The sequence below is a fragment of the Argentina silus genome, assembly GCF_951799395.1.
Source record: "Argentina silus genome assembly, chromosome: 15".
NCBI lineage: Eukaryota > Metazoa > Chordata > Actinopteri > Argentiniformes > Argentinidae > Argentina > Argentina silus.
Genome location: NC_139669.1, coordinates 14,998,367 through 15,018,870, shown reverse-complemented (window position 1 = coordinate 15,018,870; position 20,504 = coordinate 14,998,367). Strand labels below are relative to the sequence as shown.

The 20,504-nt window shown below is 42.6% G+C and overlaps 1 protein-coding gene across 1 annotated transcript in view; it reads right to left on the bottom strand.

Moving 5' to 3' along the window:
* Positions 1-20,504, bottom strand: part of il1rapl2 (interleukin 1 receptor accessory protein-like 2) — a gene marked incomplete at both ends in the record, with an annotated part of 142,219 nt that overhangs the window by 44,846 nt on the left and 76,869 nt on the right. Inside the window, 2 exons of the mRNA XM_083686394.1 lie at positions 13,892-14,045; positions 14,387-14,573. Of these exons, the coding sequence (XP_083542520.1) occupies positions 13,892-14,045; positions 14,387-14,573 (341 nt within the window). The remainder of the gene's footprint in view (positions 1-13,891; positions 14,046-14,386; positions 14,574-20,504) is intronic.

Below are 20,504 nucleotides of genomic sequence, written 5' to 3'. Positions count from 1 at the left end.
TTTGAACCACACAACTAAACTAAGCATCTTTTCATCTGCGGGTATTATCACATGCCCACATGCCCACTCATCCATATACGATACGGTGGCCGTACCATGGCAACCGACCCATTTGATCTAATGGATCTTTTTTGATGTAGTTAAAGTGGTAATTGTTTTGTTTCTTTGTGGCTTTTCCATCGTGGATGAAAGAAGGAGGATGACATGTGGTTAATGGCATAATCTCCCACCTCATTAAAGTCTAATGTGGAAATTGCAATACAGCTTAATGAATTTACAAATCTGAAATGACCCACAAGAGAATCTGAATGGGGCTACTGTAGAAAGGCATGGACACTGGAAAAAAATCAATTTGTGTAAATGAAAGGTTTTAATAATATTACTTTCACTTCCTCCGCAACCTTTTCAAGTCACCCCGTGGTTCTGCCGGAATACAAATAAGGGCTCCAGGCCTTCAAAGTCCTTTTCAAATGCGCTCATATATTCGGGACATTATGAGTACCCTTTCTAGAAGTCCCAGCTTTGTCTTATCCCTACAAGTTTAACTGTTTAGCTCATCGTAAATGAAGTGTTTTTAAAATGTCAACCACTACCATGCTGAAATGAAACAGTACACATCCAACAGTATGCTGGCTGGAGAGAAATGTTAACTGCCGTTATGATACAGCAGCAAAACACTCAAGCGTCTCTCTCTAAAACAAATTAATTATGACAAAGTTATTAGATTATCGTGGAGTCCATTTACCGTACTCTGGGCCTCATTTTCCAAAACAGCTCTGCAAGAAATAACTCTACAGCTCTATTGTACCTGGGCTCTAATAGTGTTTTTAAGAAACTAGTGTTCTGCAGTGTTCAAAACTCCCATAGGAGTATGTACCAATTCCAACTGTTTAAAACATTACTGTTATTTTGGGCAATTTTGCTCACTGCTTGGGACTGTTTTGCACAGGGAAAATAGGGCCCTAATGTAGTTCTCTATTCTCTATTGAGTTTGTTGAAACAATAACAACTCCATTCATTGACATGCTTATTGTTGTTCTCCATTAATTCCAGTGCATGTGTTTTCTTTTGCCATACTGACAAGGTAAGCAATGTGGCGGGTACTAAATGATCATACTTCATCTTTTTAGTCAATGTGTCCTATTATTGCTTGTCACATCTCTCATCCCTATTGATTTATGGTGCCCAACTTCATCAAACTGAAGGTTCCTGTTGTGGCTGAGCAAATGGTCTCTCATTCAACATCTGGTAGGGGTGCCTGCACTGTAAAACATCAACACAATAGGCTAATCCACACAAGGCTAAGCTAATGCTGTAATACAGTGCTAAGAAAAAGCTAAGGAAATTAGTCTCGGCCCTTAAGTGAGCTAATGGTTTTTGTCAGCTAATGCTTGTTTATGTACTGTTTGGACCATGCTCCACACACATGCCTGAGAGATTTTCATGTGGTACTGCACATTCTAAATGTCTTTTTAAAAAAATGGTGACTTTGTGCCTGCCTTTGTACTCCTGGCAGCTCACTCCTGTTATGCCCTCTATGGTGGCACTCCAGTTCAGACCATGCATCATACTGTGACCCACGGTACACAGGGCCTGCTCAGGTGAAAGCTAGCCTGGGACCAGACCAAAGTTTTTGCAACGTGCCACTCTAAACACGTGTGATATGCAGTAGAATAACGAGGAAGTACTGGATGAAGTGGCACATTTCTGCCGTCTATTGCCTTCACCTAGCCTGGGACCAGGCTTTGTTTCATTCCACTGAGTGTCAGTCTGAAGCTGCCCCCATTTAAATATTGTTTAGCTTTTGTCGTTAATGAAGGGCGTTATTCAAATTAGACTGTCAGCAATTGGATCACCTTCAACCAATTAGAAGACCAAACTGCTTTGAGTAGTCCAAAACTCTTACTTTTGGGCACATGGGATTGCGCTGCTCAAAACTATCCATATTTTCTGAAAGGACCAGGGATGTAATTGAGGGTAAATACATAATACATGAACCCTATTTCCGCACCTTTTTTAGGGGTGAATACAGTAGCATTTATCCAACTTTACAAAAATTAGCAGATTTTAACATAAGTTAGTAACATTAGTTTCAAACCTTTCTTTGTTGTCCAGCGTTTACCCACCTTCTTTCTACCACTACCTCCCTGGAGAGAGAGTATGCTAATTGGACAGGTTATTTTCTAAATGGTCCAGGTGCCTCTCCATTAGAGGCGACCGTTTCACATGGATATTCAGTGGAATTAAATAAAGTCTGAAGACCAAAATTCAGTCTGGTCCCACATTAGATGAAAGCAATAGAAGAAATGTGCAAATCCCACTTCCTCATTCACGCTACTTTGAAGTTGCGTGCTGTAATCTAGACTGGTGTTTGGCTGAGAGGGGGTGACTAAACATTGACCTCCTTACATCATTGGGATGAATGATTCATTACATGCTGCAAAACCAATGCCGCAAAAATAGCACCATGAATCCTTCCCTTCCATTCCACAACATAATGTCAACCCAAAAAAGCACTACCATTAATATAGTTGAGAACGTTTTTCCTTTGGAAATATGTGTATTAGCTATACTGTATCTGAAAAGCCTAACTGAGTGATCTCAGAGTTGTTTACCTTGATGTCATGAAAGATAGTTTCTTCATCTACCACTGTCTAAAATAGTGTCTGTCATGGAGGCCTCTGTGTCATCCACCCCTGACACAGAACTACAGTATGATATGAGTTGGCCCTCTGGTAAGATAGCTAGCTGCCTGGGCGTGGGGGGTGCAGTCATGCGGGCTCGGACCAGGCGGCGTGTGGGACTGTAGACCAGGCCGTGAGTGGGAGGGTACAGTGACCAAGTCACAGTCTGAACAATTGGAGTCTGCCTGAAAAAGCACTTCAATCGCAATGGGACATTGGAAATGTTATTGTTGTAACAGCTTGGACAACCTGAGGGGATATGGTTCAACAGATGTTATTTCCACATATATTATCTATGCAGCTATGGAGAAACACAGGCATTGGTGTTGTGGTTCAAGCTAAGGCAAACTTCATTGGCCCACAGCAGTCGGATCTATATGAAATCCAAAGTCATTTGCAACCAAAACTAGAATTAATTAACGGGTAATGAAACCCAAAATATATTTTCTATCCAGAAACAAATGTCAGCCTGTAATGTATTTACAGATCATAAGACTCAACCATTATTATGTACTCTCTCGGTTCATTTTATGATGCACCAAATTAAAAGAGAGAAACTATTAGCTTTTTTAATAAAGTGCGCTTGAATAATCCCACGCTTCATTACCTCACGGTCGATTCACATTCACTACCTGCTTCATTGGCAGGAATGGATTCAAGCAGCAATTTCCAAGACAATGGGCTTGTTGAGAAAGTGATGGATGTCAGTGTTATTAATTATCCAGCTCATTACCGAGAGTGAATAAATCTGTGTTTTATCTGGAGAGCATCACGCCGGATCGGATGGACCACAGCAGGTCTCCCACCCTCAGAGCCTCCCTCCTTTAACCTTTCTTTTTGGCACAGAGTCACTGGTTCTCTTAAATAAAGGCCTCCTGACAGTCCATTTCTACTTTGGAATCTACCCATGACTTGATGTGGCAGCACCCCACCACGCCCCCTATATGCCTCTCTCCACCCCCCCGCCGCCCGCCCCTGTGTAATACTATTACCATGGTATAATCCCTGGATCAGGCTGAATATGGGGGGAAAAAAGCAAGCCCCTTTATGATGAAAGTCATTTTAGAGCAGAATTAGCAGGTGATTGCTGCTTTCATAATCCACTTATTTATGAAGTCTTCCGTGCGGCGATTAAACCTCGGCTCCAATTTACTTTTCCCATTATTTGAGAAGGGAGGCTGGGACCAGGGTACTGCAGGGCCAGGCCGGGGGTGCTCTGTGTCCTCCAGGCCCAGAGTCTTGGCTGCCAGAGTAGGGGCTGGCTGCAGTCTCCACACCCAGCAGTGGCTGGGCTCCCACAGCACATCTCACACAATCTATCTCCCTGTGGTCTACTGTAACTGGAGCTTACTGTGGCAACCACAGCTTGAGTCAGAGAGGTGAACACTTTTCTCTCCTGTGTAGGTATGGTATGGAGGAGTCTGTGCCTTTCCAACTGGGGAAATGAGGGGTATATGTTAGAATGGGAGGGATCCTCCTTTCATGAGGGAATCTTGTGGTTTATTAGGTTGTTTCATTCTCAGAGGAGGTCCCAACACGTTTGTTCACCATCACCTACCACCTCACCTTCAACCTCCCCCACCGGGCCCGCTCCACACTCAGGACATACACACTGTGGCCCAGTGGAGAGGATCAAGGAAAAATCCAGAGTTCCCGCAAGGTATGTGCTGCACCTCTGACCCCCAGGACAGAGATAACAAAAGCAGACTGAGTGGCACACACACACACATGTACACACACACAGGCACGCAAGCGCGCACACACACACACACGCACACACACACACACACACACACACACACACACACACACACACACACACACACACACACACACACACACACACACACACACACACACCTAAGAATGGGCTGCAGTGACAGTGCCTTCACTTCGCTATCCTGTGGCCTCACCTCTGCACCCCAGCACAGGGCCAGCAGCTCATTTATCTATGCCGGGAAGCCATCGGCCCATGCAGAGAATCGTAATGTGTGAATCTGTCGATAATCTCACTCTCCAGGCGCGGAGAACGAGGGCCAGGCCAGCCACTGGTGCCCTATTGAAGACCCTAAAGTAGGCAAAGTGACATAAAACTAATGAAGAGATAGAAGAGAAACTTCTGCAAGCCACCATGAAGATAAAGTGCCAATCAATATGCATACACGCTATTAAAATATTGTAACAAATACAAATTGAAAATAGCACACACACACGCCCTTTACCCAAAACATAACTTGGATTGAATATTATAGTTAGAGTATTATTGCTGGGCTTACAAGACGGGCGGATGACAGCATTTCTTAGCAACTTTGCTATGTGGAGAAGTGACCGAGTGAAGAAGAGTGTAAACCTCTTCTAACAGGGCTTTGCATTGCTCTCCACTGAATATTAAATCAATGCCATTAGGCACATAATAATATTATAGTAGCCTAGTCACCGGTGACTATAAGCTACATGGGAAGACCAATTTGTTTTGACAGTTTGTGTGAGGTAAACACTTCTTCTTTGGGGCCCACCAGCAACGAGACGAGCACTTGCAGTAATTAACTATTAAAAGGAAGGGATGACATGTGAAAAGGTGAATTAAAGTTTAAACAAAAGCTGGAGAGATGGAGGTTCACAGAGTAGATCTGCCTCTCCGGCGTTGGGCCAAATCTCGGTCCTGAGACACTCAGAGGCCGTCTGGACTAACTGACACAACTCAGAACACGTTCAGAGACGAAGAAAGTGAGAGGATAACTTGCAGAAGAGTGTTTTGTTTTTTTGTACGGCCGAAGTTGCCATTGTTATTATCTGAATGAATCTAAGCAGCTTAGTTGGACATCTGCTTGCCGAGCTATTCCAATGTTGTTCAGCTGCAAAGCGGTCACTGTGTGAGGGGAGACAGATTTCTCAGATGTCATTTATTATATTCTTATAATCAATATATAATAATCAGTACAACCATGTCATGATGATTATATTTTGTTCAGTCATACACTGTTCAATGATTCTGTTATGATCAGTATTATACTAATTTATTTTATGTAGTAACGGTACGGATCAAGACAGCCAGTCAGTATGGTGCTGGTTATACCTATCCCCCAGATTCTCAGATCTATTGGTGGGGAGGCGCTGATTTTGGTGTAAGGCCACACTAACCTAAACGGTGGCCTCTTGTTATTGAACTGTGCATGTGTTGCTGTCCCTATAAAATGGTTGCTCGAAAACACCTTATCTGAGGGAGTTTGAGACAGAGAAAGATTGTGCAATGGTAAACCTTGGTTGACTCCGGAATCGAACATACTACATGTCTACTTTTATTTAAAGTATTCAAGTTGGGCCCAAGGGATTTCCTTGCACCCTAACAACTGAATTCAATTCAGTCAATTCAGGAAGTACAGTGAATTGAAAGTACAATTCAATGATTACAAATAGGGCATTTTCTTTTCCCTAATACATAGTTCGAATTTTAGAATTTGTGTTGTTGTATATCATACCACACATATCTGTGTTGCATGTGTCAAAGGAAGGAAATCACAACATCACAGACATTGAGGGAAATAAAAGCATATTAATTGGTCACTTTCCAGTTGTGTGTGGTGGTAAAAGGAGAAAGCGCTGACTCATCTTGGGCCATCCCGCCTCGCCCCTGCTCTGCCCCGGCTTGTAGGGAGAAGGTTGCTGGCTCCGCTATAAATCACACTGTCATTGCACATCAGTGTATATCAATCTGTGCTCCAACGCTCTGCCATTTAGAGAATTGCTGAAGTGTTACTGCAGTGACATTGGGGATGACACTGCAGCATAATGGGACTATTTCTCCCTCATTCTCTCGCTCCACTCTGCACCCCACCAATACCTTCCTCTAAATCCACACTATACCATAGAAGAAAAGTTAATCTGCTGTTTCCCGCTTTCTCTCTCTCTCGAAGCCAAAACAGGAGATAGGAAGAGCCCTCTGGGAGGGACCTACTGTACCTTGTTATTTCCGAGATGGGCTTGGAGGGTATTGTTTGTGTGCATGTGGGTAAATCCCAGCATTACCAAACAATTCAGCAAACTTTTTTGTGCTCTTTTACTGTTTGTGGTGGCTACATGCAGTGAGTTGAGTGACAATATGCTGCCCTGCAAGATAAAGATGATCAATTATTGTCTCTTGCATCTTTCGGTGGAACTGGACCAAACGAAAATGGCGATCCTTGTCCTAGGTTTATAGGAATTCAATTTGTTTAAGCACTCAGCTTTGCTGTTGCTAATGAGCGATCAGGAGAACAATTGAAAGAGTGTAATGGGATGTATAGGTGGATGTAAATGTCCACATTACGAGCTCAAGTCTCTTAGAGCGGCAAAGCAGACCATTACTCCATGGCGGCAGGGCCTGCAATAATAGCTTTCTATCAGGGTGACAAATGAGTAGTGCACAACAGTGTGATTGGATGGCAACTCAGAGAGCCAACGAGCCGCTCTCTGTAAAGTCAGCCCATAAAGGCTCGTTCAATATGGACTGGTAACTTGGCTTTAATTGGATAGCTTACTTGATTTTGCTAAACATGCTAACCGGGAGATAACTGCCCAATGAATTAAAGTAGTGTTAAGGAAATAAAATAAATAAGGTCAAACTTAAAAATAGTGGACTATGCCTTTAACTTCTCAATTAGAGGAAATAAATGCATTATCATTGTTAACGTTGCAAAGGAAGTGGAAGCTAGTTTCTGTGTTGTATGTGAAAGCATACAACCTGAATATGTTCTACAGGCTGAAAACATGTCAGCTAAATCTGTGTCATGTAAAAAAAGCACTTTGATAAGAGCATAAAGGTGAACAATCCATGATATAAACCCGTATTCAAGTATCTCCTGGGAATTTGTTGCGTGGCAGCTATGATTCTCAGCTTTAGTGTGCTGTGCAGAGATAACGTTGTCTTTTCTCTGAGTGTGGAACAAAAGTTAGTGGAGAAAAGAATCCAGCTGTCAGAACTGTCTGTAAGACAGGCATTTGTGCTGTGCTCTGTTACACAAGCACTAGGAGGGGGGGGGGGGGGGGAACAGAGATTCATCCCCCATGGTGCCAGTTGGGTGGATCTACGGTTGGAATCAAGCGTGGCGGTTGAAGGTAATAACAGGGTCAGTGAATTGTAACAATCGCAGGGAATTAATCGATATATAGAACAAGCTGTGCCACATTTTTGAAGAGAAGACTGAAGGTCTTTTTCAATCTTCGGACTATTCTGTGTCACAATGAAAGAGAAGCAGCAGCAACTGAGGGGGATTTGAATGTAGCAAACACAAAGTTGACAAAGAGGTGGCACTTAAAGAAATGTTCAAAACAGAAGACAAAAGCTTGACAGACACTGAAAAGAGGCTGCTACTGTATTAAGATGTCAATAACGTTGAGGTTAATTAAATGTTTTTACCAAAAGCTGTGTGACACAAAACTATCACTGGCCCAAGTCTAATGATATTCAACGTGACAAGCTCGTCCAAAGCTTTCAAAATGGAAGAGAGAGAGAGAGAGAGAGAGAGAGAGAGAGAGAGAGAAAGAAAGAGAAAGAGAGAGAGAAAAAGAAAGAGAACAGCAAAGAAGATGACAGAATTCTTATTCACAACCTTGTCATGTTAAGTAATAGAGACTTAAAATCAATGCCAATATGCCATTTAAAAACTCCAAGTCAACCCCGGGTCACTTGCGACATGAGCCACACAATAGTGAGGCTATAATTTGGCTGCATTGACTAACCAATTATCCACGGGGATCCACTATGAATGGTAATGATCTATTAATGTTGATTTCATTATTAAACTATTAGTCAATAATATTACAGGGCGCCCCCCTTTTAATAATGCTGTCTTCATTAGAATTGGCAGAGCAACTGGGCCGTCTGCTTATCTTGACATGCTGTGAATTCTAATGAAAAGAAAAGCAAAGATAAGGAACACCAGGAGAGGAGGGGGGTTCCTGCATTGTGACAAACTCCAGCAATTTCCCTTCAATGGCAGCGTTTCCATGAAATGCAAAGAGCATGTGATGGGTTCTGGATTTAAACACAGAAGCGGTTTATAAACGCTATTTTAGAAACAGGGCACTCCGTTTTGGAACACCACATTAGCTCTCTTTAATCTGTTATCAGTTCCAATTTGCATATTTGAGATGAAACATAAAGACATGTAACTCTCTTTGAAAATGGATAAGTTGTGAAAGTAGTTATTGTAACAAAGTTCTTACGTCTGACTGGCTGTATCAACACATTTGCATATCTGCTCTATTTTTCTTCAAAGAATGTCTTTTTTTTTTTTTTTGAGTCAACAAACTGGAAAACCCAAAACTATTCTTGGGAAATATCTCTAGGTGATATAATGCAATTAGCTTGACCAGTGGGTAAGACTGTTTCCTGTCGATGGACAAATGAGCCTATTCATGCCTCTAATTTTCCAACTCAGTGAGTGAATCAAATTGAAGAGTCCCCACTGCGCTCCTTCCATCGGTAATCACTGGGTATCAACTCACCTTCAAATAATACATGTCTCTTGACCCAGAGAGGTCTCTGACGACTCTCTGTGCCAGGTTCATTAAAGCTATTACCACAGACAATGAGTCTTCACTTCCACTCCTTCTGTCAACTGAGCCGACGTTTATGCATATTAGTAGACATCCACTAGGACAAGCGTGTATGGAGGATCTCTAGTATTGAGGTTATCCAACAGCAGGGAGAAACTAGATTGCTGCCGAAACTTCAAGTTCCTCTGTCTAGAGATTCAAGGTCCCATTTTAATTATATCCTTTGAATGGCCGGTATAAGGTCAGCATAATTGATTTTATTCTCAGGATATAAAGGGTGTTGTAACAGGTCCTTTCATCTGGCACTTTGCCAAAGGCCACAATTATAGCTTATGAACAGCATGTGACACCATTTGCTAAGCATAAGCACTTATAAAAGCTTAATGAAGGCTTTATAAAACCTTCTAAAATGGGACCAGATTCAACTATGCAGATCTAACTCAATATGGATCATGTTTGTAGCTAATAGATTGTAAACTTCACACCACTTACAGGCAAATTCTCTTAGGGTGTGATATGGACAGCACGAACAAAGGAACAAGCCTCTGGGTCCATCCTCAGGTTTAGAGGCAAGACCTCGGTCCAGAGTAAAGACTTTCTGTCTCTCTGCCCAGAGTGTGAAAGGTAACTACAGTAACCTCCTCTGGCACGTGTGCAGTAAGAGAGAGTGACTGGCGCTCTTTTCCTCTCCTCTCCTCTCTTCTCCGCCTCTGTCACGCCACAATTGAGGCGAGGTCCCGCCGCGTGTGTCCTGACAAGACGTGGGGTTATTTGACGTGAGCGCAAGTCCCAAAGACTGTCCTCTTGACTCCTCCGAAACAAATGTGTTTATCGTCCAGCGGCGTCATGTAGTATATGAAGACAAACAGGACATGGCGGTGTCTCATGACAGCCCATACATCCTGCTCTTTCTCTTCAGCTCATTATCACATACTTGAAGTTCTTTTTCCTTCGTCCCTCTCCCCTCTGCTTAAAGCCCCATACACTCAGAGACATCATGGGAGACTTGATAGAAATAGAAATAGAATCGATACAACGGTCATATCCCCCTCAGACCATGGCAATTACTGTAGTTACAATGTCAGTTGAGAAGTAATATTATTTCAACCTAAAATTGGTACAGCAAAGATGGCTGCTGATCCACCCATAAAGGAAGGTTGATGTGAATGGGAGTTTCTGGGTCATTGTTTCGATTATGTATTTCTTACTCTATGTTCTCTCTCCTCTACAGGAACAAACCCCACACACATTTAGATACTCTATGTCACCACTTCAATCTGCTTAAGTGATAACTCCAAATTTAATGTCTCTGCTTAACTTGCTTGTAATGTGATACAGTATCTCATATTCATGGCCAGACAGCATGATTTTGTATTACTGTATGACTATGTTTTATCTTCTGATTGACTCCTCATTAATGATACAGGCAAAAAGTGTTTCAATAAAGGCAGTTCCAGACTGATATTGAGTGAAGTAAAATGGGGCAAAATTCAGTCGTCTATCCAGGCTACCATTTACAAGCATAAAGTATTCAGTATGTCAGTATTTCTCAAACCTTTTCAAGCATGGTCAGATTGACCTATGCTGTAATCTACTAATCAGTTCATGGAAAGTGTCTTAAATCGTTAATGTGGTGCTTATGAGAGCACTTTAACTGTTTCTGTTGGGAGTTGCATGTTTCTCTCACCAAAAACAAACACCATTTCAATCTTAGCCATCAAGGTTAGAATCATGCATCTCTTCTGTTAGTTCTGCACTCTGCTTAATATTTCATGAATAACCTTATCCTCCTTGAGGACATTTTGTGCAACATTCTTTTAGAATCATAGGCCTACTCTGTATTACCATATAACAACTGTACTGGCCCATTTGTTTTGGATGTGACTTATAATGCTGTCCTACTCTTCCATGTATTCACACTTTCAGCTGCTCCTTAGTACAGTACTCCTCTATCTCCCCTTAATGAGTGGATTCATACCAACCACATCCCAAAAGGCCCCAAAGATAGTTTTTCTTGCTGTTCATTCTGCTCTCTCCAAGAAGAGACAAATAGTCAAGCTGATCTGGGGGAAGATAGCTGAGAAAGCCCATGTGAACACAGCCAAATAGGTCATGGGGTTCCCACCGGGGTAAAAAGGGTAGTGGAGAGTCTGAAGTCCCAGGCAGAACTGGCAACCCTCGCTGCGATGATGAGAGAGGACACAGGCCCATAATCCCCGCTCATTGTTGACTTAACCGGCTGAGAGAGGTGTTACAATATTCCAATGAGGCTCGGAGACGCATGACCATGGTAACTCACCTCTCGCGGTGACAGCAACGACTGTTAAATTTAGCTTGAACTCAATGTTCTTTCATAAGAGGGATTTTACTTTGAAATGCATTTTGAAATATTTATGACCAGGGTACTGACAATGTGAGAGAGAGAGGCTTTTTTTTTGGTCATGGTGGTTTTGGATATAAATCTGAGCCCTTGCCATGGCTTTGCAACTTACCCCCCACCGCACACACACGCACACTCACACTCACGCCACACTCTCTCTCTCTCTCTCTCTCTCTCTCTCTCTCTCTCTCTCTCTCTCTCTCTCTCTCTCTGAGTGTAGTAGTGACTACACTGCAGGCCATGCAGTAGCAGATTGGCCTTGCAGGCAGCTTGAGGGGCTTGCTGCCTCTTACCATGTCACTTGTAAGGATGGTGAAATAAACATGGCTACACTATTACAGGACATATGTCAGAAAAAGAGTATAATAAAAAAACCTGAAAAAAACCCCAAACTATTTATATTCCTCCCTAAGCAAAGCAATTAATATTAAGTAATATAACATTATAGAAATCATATATTGTAGTATTCTAGTATCCCAACTTATCAAGCAGCCTCATTCACCTAGTCTATGCTATATAGTATCACTGCAAGTGCATATCACTGTGTTCTATGTAACTTTGAACTGTAACCAAATAGAGGACATTGTGTGTTTTTTTTAGGGTTTTCATGAGCAAGTACATTATCACTAGAGAGAGCCCTGGAAGTCTGAGTGTACTGAGTGACCTATGTGTGCTTGGAGCTAACACAGGCCCTGTCTGACCCCAGCTCACCATCCAACCAGCAGCATCCTAATATGACATCTGACCTCCCAGGGTCATTGCCCCCGGCACGTGAGAAATCATGTGGACTCTACCTCTGACATAACACTAAAATTATGCAGACATGATTTCAACATTATAGCAATGTAATGCTGATCATGGTACAAGTCAGTGAACCAACAACTGACAAGACATGACTCATTCTCTCCCTGCCAATTCACATATTACCAAAGCAGATGTCTTTCAGCTAAGCAGATTACATGAGTCTGTCGCCTCTGTTTTTGCATTGTAATGCTAAATCTATTGAACCATAATTGTTATTTATCGAACCATGTGTGTGTGTTTCTATGTGTGTGTGTGTGTGTGTGTGTGTGTGTGTGCGTGTATGAGTGTGTGTGTGTCTGTGTGTGTATCGGAGTATGTGTCTGCAAGTGTGTGTTTTACTATAGTTCACAGTGTTAACTGACTGTCTATCTCTCTGAATTCCACCTCTGAGTCAGTGTGCGCAGCCTTCGTGTGTTGGTTGTAGAATGGCGTACTGTAGCGCCAGAGCCCAGCGCAGTCCGCAGGCTGCCGTGGATTGGCTCAGCTATGTTTCAGAGACGAGGGGGGGAGCCGCTCGGAGTCAGCAGGCAGGGTGAATGAGCTGGGGGGTTGATTTCACACTGCAGTTGGCAGCTGCTCCTCCTGCAGTCGGGACCCAGCACACAGCCCAAGGGTCAGAAGCAGTGGCCTGGAATCCCAGCCCGCTCTGCTCTGCTCTGCTGCATGGCAGAGGTGGAAGAGGCACAAGCCCAAAATGTGCATAAATAAATCCATCTCACGTCACAGTGGATGCCAGCATTTATAGACCGAGGGGCCCCAGCGTGCAGACAACACAGTGACGCTCCACTATCCTCTAGTGATGAATTGAATCGTACGAGCTTGGCTGCGGCGCATCCGGTTTACACAGAGCGCGTGTCTCATGTCTGATGTCTCACAGACCTTGAGAGGAAGTAGGCATAGAATACTGAGTAGAAGACTGCAAGCGCATCCTCCATTTCACACGTTGATGTAAACAGTTTCCGTTCACCATTCACTGCAGTTGACTGCAAGTTACTTTGAATAATTGTTGTGGCCAACTGTCAAACGTTTTTTTTGTCACTGTACTGTACACATAGCGTATGCATTAGGATTCACATCAACAGAAAACAAAAGCACGCAAAACACATGCCCTCATGTGAGCCTGCGCACGCATGCACGCACGCACACGCACACACACACACAGTACCAGTCAAAAGTTTGGACACACCTTCTCATTCAATGGTTTTTCTTTATTTTTTTAAATTATTTTCTACATTGTAGATTAATATTTAAGACATCAAAACTAAGAAGGAACACATGGAATTATGTAGTAAACAAAAAAGTGTTAAACAAACCAGAATATGTTTTATATTTTAGATTCTTCAAAGTAGCCACCTTTTGCTTTGCACACTCTTGGCAAGGTGTGTCCAAACCTTTGACTGATACTGTACGTGGACGCATGCACACCCCCACCCTACCAACACACACACACACACACACACACACACACACACACGCGCACGCCTACCTGTGACTTTGAGCTCGGTTGTCCTCCTCACCACCCTGCTGCCATACTTGAGCTCGCAGGTGTAGTTCCCTCCGTCCTCCTCCTCCACCTCTGGGATCCAGATGTTGGTGGTGTTCACCATTATAGAGCTCCGCCACGTTGTCTTCTCACACTCCTGACACCAACATCAACACCACACCATGTTACGTCTTGAAGGTGTGAACTGGTTTTCTGATACCATTTCTTTCAAAAATACATTAGGAATATTACAAATTGGATTGCACTATTCCACAAATATTCCAGGCGCAATTTCTTAGAGTTCTGAGAATTATTATACATCAGGAGAGGCTGGTGGAAGTAGAAATCACACATGTTTGATAGGATTCCTCATTCCATTCCATGCATTACAATGAGTGCGTCCTACAAAATTCTACCTCCGCCAGCCTCTACTGTTATACATGAATCAAAGTTTGCCTTACAGCAACACATCAATTCTCCGGACATGAGAGTGCTCACCTTATACCAGGTCATCATGGGCTGCTTGTACGGGGCGAGGTAATCCTCGATGTCAGGACAGGTGATCATCTTGCTCTTGGTGATCTCTGCCTTCTCCAGGTGGCGTATTCGACTGTTGAAGCACAGGCCATCATCATTCTCCTCCACGGTCAAGGACATGGACACTTTCATGCAGTAGGTTGAGTTCCTGCAGGGACACAACACACACACACACACACACACACACACACACACACACACACACACACACACACACACACACACACACACAGTGTAGAAGGTTTTATGTTTTCCTCAAGTTCACCTCCAGCTGCAGTCATCACACACAAAAGCACACATCGATTTGTCCACTGGGGTTTCATCTTGAAAAACCAGCAGTGCTCTTAAACACAGCGCTTCTGTCAATCCTCCCTTGCTGTGACGTGGGTTCCGTTTGCTCTTATATTGACGAAACCGTGAAGAAGAACAATGGTATAAGGAATTTGGGATATCTGAATGGTACTGAGTGGGAAGCTTCAATTGAACCCTTGCAATGAATAACCAGAAATGTTTTAATTTCCAGGCGATTACCGATTTACAATCTTATCAGTTTAATATCTAGAGTTCTAAACAGACGAGGAAATACATATATTTATAGTCTGCTCTGTTTAGAATATCGAAACTTTGGATGATTCATATTGACTGTCGTGTACAATACTGTAGAAGTATGTCATATCACCAACATTTACCGGAATAGAGATAGTGTACAGTGTATGGTTCTTAATCTCTTCATTAATAAATGAAGAACTGATTTTCCCCAAAGTGGCAAAGCAAATGGATGAAGTTGCATCTCATATTGTATGGATGAAGTTCCATCTCATTACCATCACTTGGCAGGCACCAGCCAGAAGTACAAGTGTCCTTCAGGGATGCCGGTGTCATGACACTATCAGCATGGAAAGCAGAGCGGCATGGCTACTACACACAGAGTGACGGCTGCATCGCCCCCTCTAACCCCATCCATTGTAAATGCATGAGGCCTTCAGGCCTAGAATTGCACTCTGGTGGCAATGTGAGTCAAGCTCTCAAACGCTAAGGAACGTCCACCAGCAACTTGAGCTTGGTTGATGCCAAGATTTAAAATTTCAGCATGAAACATTTAGCTGGTTTCAGAATTGGACATCAAGGCTTTGTGGGTAAGAGGGATGGGTACTGTGTGTGTGTGTGTGTGTGTGTGTGTGTGTGAGTGTCTCTATAATAAAAGCACAACAACAACGGCTAAACAGAGGACAGATGTGTTAAGTCATTTAGGACAAATGTGGAGGATATTTTCACTGACCTCTTACTGACGATTAGCAGGGGGGTAATCACATAATCGCATAACTATTGTGCAATCCTCCTGATTTGCTTCCATTTCATATCTCCCTCCTGCAATTACTCTCAAATGAGAAGCTGGAGCTACATCTCACCAATTGAATTACATGCTTAATAAAAAGGGTTCAGGTTGACATTTGCTCATCTGAGCTTCAAATTATATATTTTTTTACAATTAATCGAACACAAACATTTTAAGATGTATCCCCCCCCCCCACCGCCCCCCCACCCCATGAGTCAGTTTGTCCACTCCCAACACCCTTGAGACGTGACTGAATAAGCATCAGGAACATCAATTAACCTGCACGACTTCCTCCCAAGCAGATTTCACTGGGGGAATCTCTGGGGGAATAGTGGAGGTTGAAGCAGAGCGTGGAGGTCATTGTAGTGACCTGACCTTGAGCTCTGTATAGACCATACACTAGGGCTTTGTCTCACTATTCTACAGTGGCCCTTTCTCCTTGACTCATCTTCATCATCTCCACTGATCTGAAACAATGGTATGCGTGAAAGCAATTCCTCTGTGATGTATGTCCACTGGGAACATGCTTTCAATAAAAAATAAAAAATGTTTTTACATCAGTGCAGATGAAGTAGAAGAGACAAGAAAAGGAAGCCATTTTAGACTATTGATGTAAACCCTACGGCCTCTGCTACAGGTGTCGTGTTCCGCATTTGTATGTTTGTCACAGTCCACCAGAGAACAAACAGCTGGAAAAAGGCTGTCCCAGGAAATCTCACGTGAATCCTGTCTCAGTGACATGGCCCTGTAGGGGAGACATACGGTACAGTAGAGATAGGAACAGCTCTCCAGGGCGCCCTGCCACGGGCTCTCACACAGAGAGAGGAGACGTTGGAAAGGAAATCACATGATTAATTCACACGTAATGAACCTCATTCTCTCCATTGCCTCCACAGGGCCTCTCTTAAGTGCACTCGCTGGGATGATGGGCCTGTGAAGACCCCAGGGCCAATTAAATACGTATTGAGTCTATGAGTCTCATATAATTTATGCAATTTGACCTGTTTTCATTATGCAGTGTTCATTGAGATGGGCCACAGGAGCATCTTAAAAATATTTTTTACCTAATAGTGACATTAATATTTAATTGAGATCAAACATGTTGCACTGTTCACTGCTTTCAATGAAGACCCTAACCCTAAATTAGCAATGCACAGGTTAGTTTGAAATAGCTGTTTATACAGTATTATTGGCATGAAGTGATGCAATGTAAAAGCTTCACAAGCATACAGTATGGATAGACCCCTAGATGCTATATTGAAAGTCCCACAAACTCTCTATAGGGACACTTTCCTATGCAATCTCACTTGACTCGCTCTAGAAGCATAAAAATGACACAGCAATCTCTTTGAACTTCATAAAGGGGCTTAACAAAGATGGATTTTGGGGAGGGAGAATTTTACATGCAACAGTTTGAATATAAATGTAGGCCAATTCCACTGATCAAAATGCGGGTGAGAGAAATCCTATTTCAACAATTTTCTCTGTAAAAGAGGGAAGAGGAAATGTAGTGAGGTTTTAAAAAGGAGTCCTAAATATTTCAAACAGAACATGATCTCCCAATTTCATTTAAATGGGGACTAGTCCAACTGTAAATGAACCGTGATGGCCCTACTTTTGAATCTATTAAACATGTGATCTAAAAAATTAGACACATTTCCTTGTATTAGACTCACCATTGAGACAAGAGAGACAAAATGTTCCAAGTAAGAATATAAAAAGACAAATGTATAGAAAAGCTAGACGCAAATCACAATTCATCACCCCTCTATTATTTTCTGTTGAGTCATCGCCCATTCAATGTGAACTATCTCCCAGTTTAACCTGCATCAATGGGTTTGTTTCATGCTCAAGGTTAAATGGGTGCAAGGGTTAACAGGTCTCTCCCTATGGAGCTGCTGCGGAGAGCATCACAGCAGATCAAAGGCAGGTTTTTCGAGGTTGAAACCTGCTTACTGTGCACTTGTCTTTCTTTCACACACACACACACACACACACACACACACACACACACACACACACACACACACACACACACACACACACACACACAGTCTCTTTTAAAGAAGCAGGAGGCAAATGGCCAAGATAAAAGCCATGTAAGCCTCAAAAACTGGAGACCCCTTACTTTATGAGATTGTGACACCAATATTTTAGCAAGAGAGAAGCTTTTGTTGATGACCATCAATGTGGGTAGAGTCTAGAAACACAGGGTTGAGTCTCGAAAGACAGGCTGTTTGTGAGTAACAATGGGGGGTAGAATTACTAAACATTACTCCTCCACATGTCAATTAAGAAATAATGGAGAGTGAGAATGAGGACAGACAACATAGACAAAGTTATCTCAGTCATATCTCTGGGGTTGTTTAGGGGAAGCCTGGACATGTATTGGAAAGGCATGGATACCCCAGGATTCTAGATGAGAATAAAGTGGAGATTACACCTCCTACTGATCACAAAAGACAGGGATCACACTGTGCAGTGAATGTCCTGTATACCAATGCCAGTGAGCAGACAGCTTTTCTACCCCAAGTCAAGGTGACTTCTCTCCTCGCTTGATAACGTACTATGATGTTCTGAAGGTGAGTGGCTTACAAATGAACATCTGAGCCAACCTGCTGCTCAGTAGGAATCTCTGTCTGGCTCAGAAATTAATGCTTTTAGTTTCCAATAACACTGTTTCAGAATGTGTTTTCTGAAGTTGAAACATTCATTCACAGAAGAGCAAGCCATCATATGAAAAATAATGGAATTGATTTTTCTTAAAAGACTATCTACCCCCTCATAGCTTCATATTGTAAACTCAAAATTGCCAAATGATTACTCTGAGCACAATATACCGAAACACCGAATTTGAACAATCATTCTTTAACTCCACTTGTAATGCATCTATTGAGAAAGTCAGTAGCATTTCACTTCAGACCAACAAGTAAAGTATAGTGCATTATTACTTTTCTTATGCAGATATGATCCATTATAATGCTCTCATAATCTTATAATACATAATAAGGCTGTGTTTATATGTGCTTATGACAAGTTTTACAATGTTTTATGTCTGCATCATAATACCCTGAGTAAAGGCTACAGTCAGTTATTGTTTGGCAACTGTAGATTAGTGCATCTTAAGTAAGATGTTTTTATCAGTCCGACAAGGCCAGAGAGGTTACACTCCATTTCCTCTTTGTAGGCATTTGAAACAATACTCTCCTCTCTCAATCAAAAGAGACTGCATTTTGGGAGGGCTTAAGTTGATTAACATCAAAGCCACAGCCTGTGTTAAATATTTGAAAAGACTGGCAACCGTATTGTGTGTTCAAATCTGCCAAGGCACAGAAGCGCTCTCCTTGGCTCTAACGGGGTCCTGGATGGCCAGATTAATAGAAAGGTTAAAAACCTGGGCCGCTTTGTAAGGAGAGGTCTGTGACACCCGGGCTATTGTAGAGAGGAGAATTATCTTATGAGGGGAGAAAAAGACAGGTGGCACAGATTACTCTCCAGACCTCAGGGAGGAATAGCTCAAGCTTGGCCAGAGTTTAGTAGGAGCAGAGGAAAAAAAGCACAGTGAAAGATAATGAATATAAAAGTGCTCTAGAGTCTTTTAGGGAGGCATCACTCAGACAGCACCAGGAACATGGGTTTTATTTTTTCTCGGCATAAAGTTATCGAACAAAGCTAAACGCGCATCCATTGTTTGGGAAAGGCGTGAAATCCCTCTCCCTGCATCAGTGTGGGAGATGGAGGAGAGCTTAGCCGGAGAGAATGAGAAATAAAGGGGTGATGAATCTGTCTCGCTGCGCATTAGCTGAGCAGATTGCATCGACTCGTTGACTACAGCTTAACATGTGTCATGCTGGTGCTGTGGGTTCGCATCCAGGGCCAGTTAGTCACTCACTGCACATGTTTTCATAAAACAGGGGGCATTGCCTAGTACACTATATTACTGCGGTCGAGGCCTTGATGGGGTTTGTGTATGTGTCCGTGTGCTCGCATGTGTATTTCATGTCAGAAGCGGTCTGCATAGGAGACCTGGGAGAGACTGAGACCACATTTACACCTTGCATTGACATGTTTCATGTATCCAGATACTGTGCGCCTCCTGATTGTGTTCACATGAAAAGTCAGATGAAAAAGGGAAAAAAACATGGGGGGGTAAGAGTGTGTATTCCTTTGAGTGTTTGTGTGCATGTGTGTGCGTGTGTGCGTGTGTGTGTGTGTGTGTCTATTTCTTGTCAGAAGTGGTCTGCGTAGGGGGCCTGGGAGAGACACAGAGCATTATCCCTCCTGCGGGTCAGTGGACCCTCAGAGAAAATAGATTCCTCCATTCCCAAGCCATCCTGTCATTTCAGGCGCAGCAGACTCTGCCAATGTTATTTTACAGCAATTGTCTGTCAGAAGCGTGTCACATTCTTCTCTAAATACCAAGCGACTTCAGCACTGGCTGCTCTGCTACCTTATTTCAAAAAGAATACCTGCTCTCCACTCTGTGCTGATTGTGTTTTCGAGTTATTATTAGGAGCCTGAATCATATTCTCTGGTATTATTAAAACCAGCATGGGGATCAACAGAAACCCAAAACACCATTTATTTGGATACACAGTTCTTTGGTTCTAGAAATCAAGATGATGGTCTTAAATGAAAATAGCATTTTTGCTCCTGTTCAGTTTCACCTTGAACGTCATTCACAGGTAGCTGATTAAATTAATTTTAGAATTTTGAGAATATTATACAGTAACGTATAGAGAG